Below are 3002 nucleotides of genomic sequence, written 5' to 3' on the forward strand. Positions count from 1 at the left end.
GCCTGTAGTCCCAGCTACTTGGGAAGCTGAGGCAAGAGAATCGCTTAAGCTCAAGAGTTTGAGGTTGCGTGGCCCCTGTGGCTCAAAGGAGTACGGTGCTAGCTCCATATACTGGAGGTGGTGGGTTCAAACCTGACCCCAGCCAAAAACTGCAAAAAAAAAAAAAAAGTTCACACTTGTGAGCTGTGACGCCATGGCACTCTACCCAGGGCCACATAGTGAGACTTTGTCTCCAAAAAAAAAAAAAAGATATAATTTGACGTTCATTAGTACTTAAAATGTCAATAATTTAGAACATTTAATAATGAATTACACAATAATGAATTTTAGAGTTAAATGGGACCTGGAGATAATTAAGTATTTATTGGGCTCTGAAATATTAAATGAAATATTAAATGAGTTGTTTGTTGTCACAGGAGTATTACAGGTGGGGTTGGAGCTAACGCTACAAAGCAGATCTTGTTCTTATCATTTACTCGTGTGAACTTGATAAAGGCTGCAAACTAACCTTTTGGAAAGCAGTCTCGTGTCCTTACTAACTTTGACAGTGTGCATCCCATCTGAAAGGGGGGAGTTGAATGAAGTTTGGTACCTTCACAAGAAAAAATACCATGTAGCTATTAAAAAGAAGGGGCTCCATGTATGGATTTGGAAGGATGTCTATGTGTTAAAGGGAAAATGTGTACTAGGAACCTGATTTTGTTACAAATATACAACACACACAAATTCATTATATTATGTTCGTAGTTATCAAAATTTTTTTCAAATTACTTAAAAATTCTTAAGTGTAATTTATCTGTTCTTGGGTTTTTAATTCAGTATAATTTGGTTGCTTTAATGAAGAGCACTTGCCTCTACCAAGTACAGAGCTGCCAGAAAAATGTATACACACTTTAAAAAAAGAAGAAACTGTATTAGATTGTAATGATACTCAATATATACTGATTACGGCAGATGAAAACAAGTCACGTTGAACACCTTGTAATTGCGGAAGTCAAATATGACTTGATATTACAAATTTAATACAGTTCCTTTCTTTCTTTTTTTTTTTTTTTTTTTTTTTGAGACAGAGCCTCAAGCTGTCCCCCTGGGCAGAGTGCCGTGGCATTACAGCTCATAGCAACCTCCAACTCCTGGGCTCAAGCGAGTCTCCCGCCTCTGCCTCCCAAGTAGCTGGGATCACAGGCGCCCGCCACAACGCCCGGCTATTTTTTTTTGGTTGCAGCTGTCATTGTTGTTTGGTGGGTCCGAGCTGGGGACTCGAACCCACCACCTTAGGTGTACGTGGCTGGCGCCTCAGCCGGTTGAGCTATAGGCGCCGAGCCTACAGTTCCTTTCTTAAAGTGTGCATGCATTTTTTGGCACCATGTCTGTGTGTGTGATCCTGACGGACAGGTGTTTACCTTGCTTCCATAGTTATAAAGACCTCAATAAAACATAAAATATCTAAGCAGCTTTAGCACCTAGTTTACTGTCTAACATGTAGTATATTGTGGATTCCTACCAAATGTTTTGAATTAGTAAATGAAATTCACTATATGATATGTATTACGACTCACAAGTTTTACAAGTAATTCACCAAGACTGACAAGTTGTCAAGTTTCTTACATTCAATGTTAATTTTCTGTCTACTTTAAAAATTGATTTATTCCCTATTTCTGAGTTTGAAGTACCTTATAAAAGGTACTTTGCAACAGAAAGAACCTTTAAAAGAGTTTAGTGTTCAAAAATGCAAAGATGTAGGAAGATGTATTGGGAAGGAAGTGGTGGTATGGGGGTGTGGTAAGTAGGAGAAAGCAACTGTGGCAAAAGGCCCTGAGCTGAGGAGTGTCACCCTGCAACACAGAGCAGAGTTTAGCTTTGTGTTCTGACCCAAGATTTTTTTTTTTAAGACTCAGAGAATTAAAAAAAAAAACCCTGGTTCAAAGAAACATTTGCTTTAGTTAGAATAGCTACATTTTTATGATGCTAAAATTCATTTTGATTTGGTACTTCTTACACATGGGGTATCAAACAACATGCTAGTTTCCCTCCAAAGTGTTTTTTAAAATGAGGTTTTATAGAAGATCAATATGCAAATGTGTTATGAGTCCTCAGGGAATGAAAAAGGGTTTTTTATTTATGAATGTATTGTCATAAGCTTACCAAAGATAGGAGCAGAGTTTATAAAAGCCAAAGAATGGATGATTATTTGCATGTTCACTTGAACAGAATCCTTTTAACCAGGTATAGGTTCACTCAACTCAGTTAATCCCTGACTATAACAAGGTTTTCTTTTCTTCTTTTCTTTAAGTGCGTACTTGCTTTGTTAGTGATCTGAAGCGTGGACTTAAAGTCCAAGCAGCAAAATTTAATATTGATGGGAATAATGAGGTAAGTTAAAAAAAAATGTATCTTCCTTCAGAGGTTACAACATGCATGGACTTATGCTTATGATATTTATATTTCAGCGTCCCTCACCACCCCCAAATGTTGATTATCCATTAGATGGAGAGAAGATTTTACATGTTCTTGGATCAATCAGGTTAGACGTTAATTTTTATAAGCAAAATGGCAACTAAAATATAAATTTTGGGTTTTTAAAAATATTTGTATAAGCCTTATTTCAGTATTTCCCATTTAACAATTGTTTTTCATTAAGCCCCATCATTCATGATTAATTTTATTCAGTTTTTAAGTTTTTTAAAACTTTAAAAGCTATTCTTTCTGTTCATTAGAATAATTCAGAATTAGTTTAATTGATGAAACCCAACCATTATTTGAGGTGGGGTGGGAAGTATGATACTTTAGAACAGACATTAGTTTAAGATGTGCACATTTATTTATTTGAGACAAAGTCTCACTGTGTCGCCCTTGGTAGAGTGCTATAGCATCACAGCTCACAGCAACCTCAAACTCCTGGGCTCAAGTGATTCTATTGCCTCAGCCTCCCAAGTAGCTGGGACTACAGGCACCCGCCACAACGCCCAGCTATTTTTTGTTGCAGTTGTCATTGTTGGTTA

General features: G+C 36.9%; 1 protein-coding gene across 1 annotated transcript in view; it reads left to right on the forward strand.

Annotated features, from left to right (window-relative positions):
* ACTR10 (actin related protein 10 homolog) overlaps positions 1 to 3002 on the forward strand; it is a 40200-nt gene that overhangs the window by 25067 nt on the left and 12131 nt on the right. The window contains exons 9-10 of the mRNA XM_003794411.3: positions 2294 to 2373; positions 2451 to 2524. Coding sequence (XP_003794459.1) covers positions 2294 to 2373; positions 2451 to 2524 — 154 coding nt within the window. The remainder of the gene's footprint in view (positions 1 to 2293; positions 2374 to 2450; positions 2525 to 3002) is intronic.

Source organism: Otolemur garnettii, unplaced genomic scaffold (genome assembly GCF_000181295.1).
Source record: "Otolemur garnettii isolate 467f Iridium unplaced genomic scaffold, OtoGar3 scaffold00081, whole genome shotgun sequence".
Classification (NCBI taxonomy): Eukaryota; Metazoa; Chordata; class Mammalia; order Primates; family Galagidae; genus Otolemur; species Otolemur garnettii.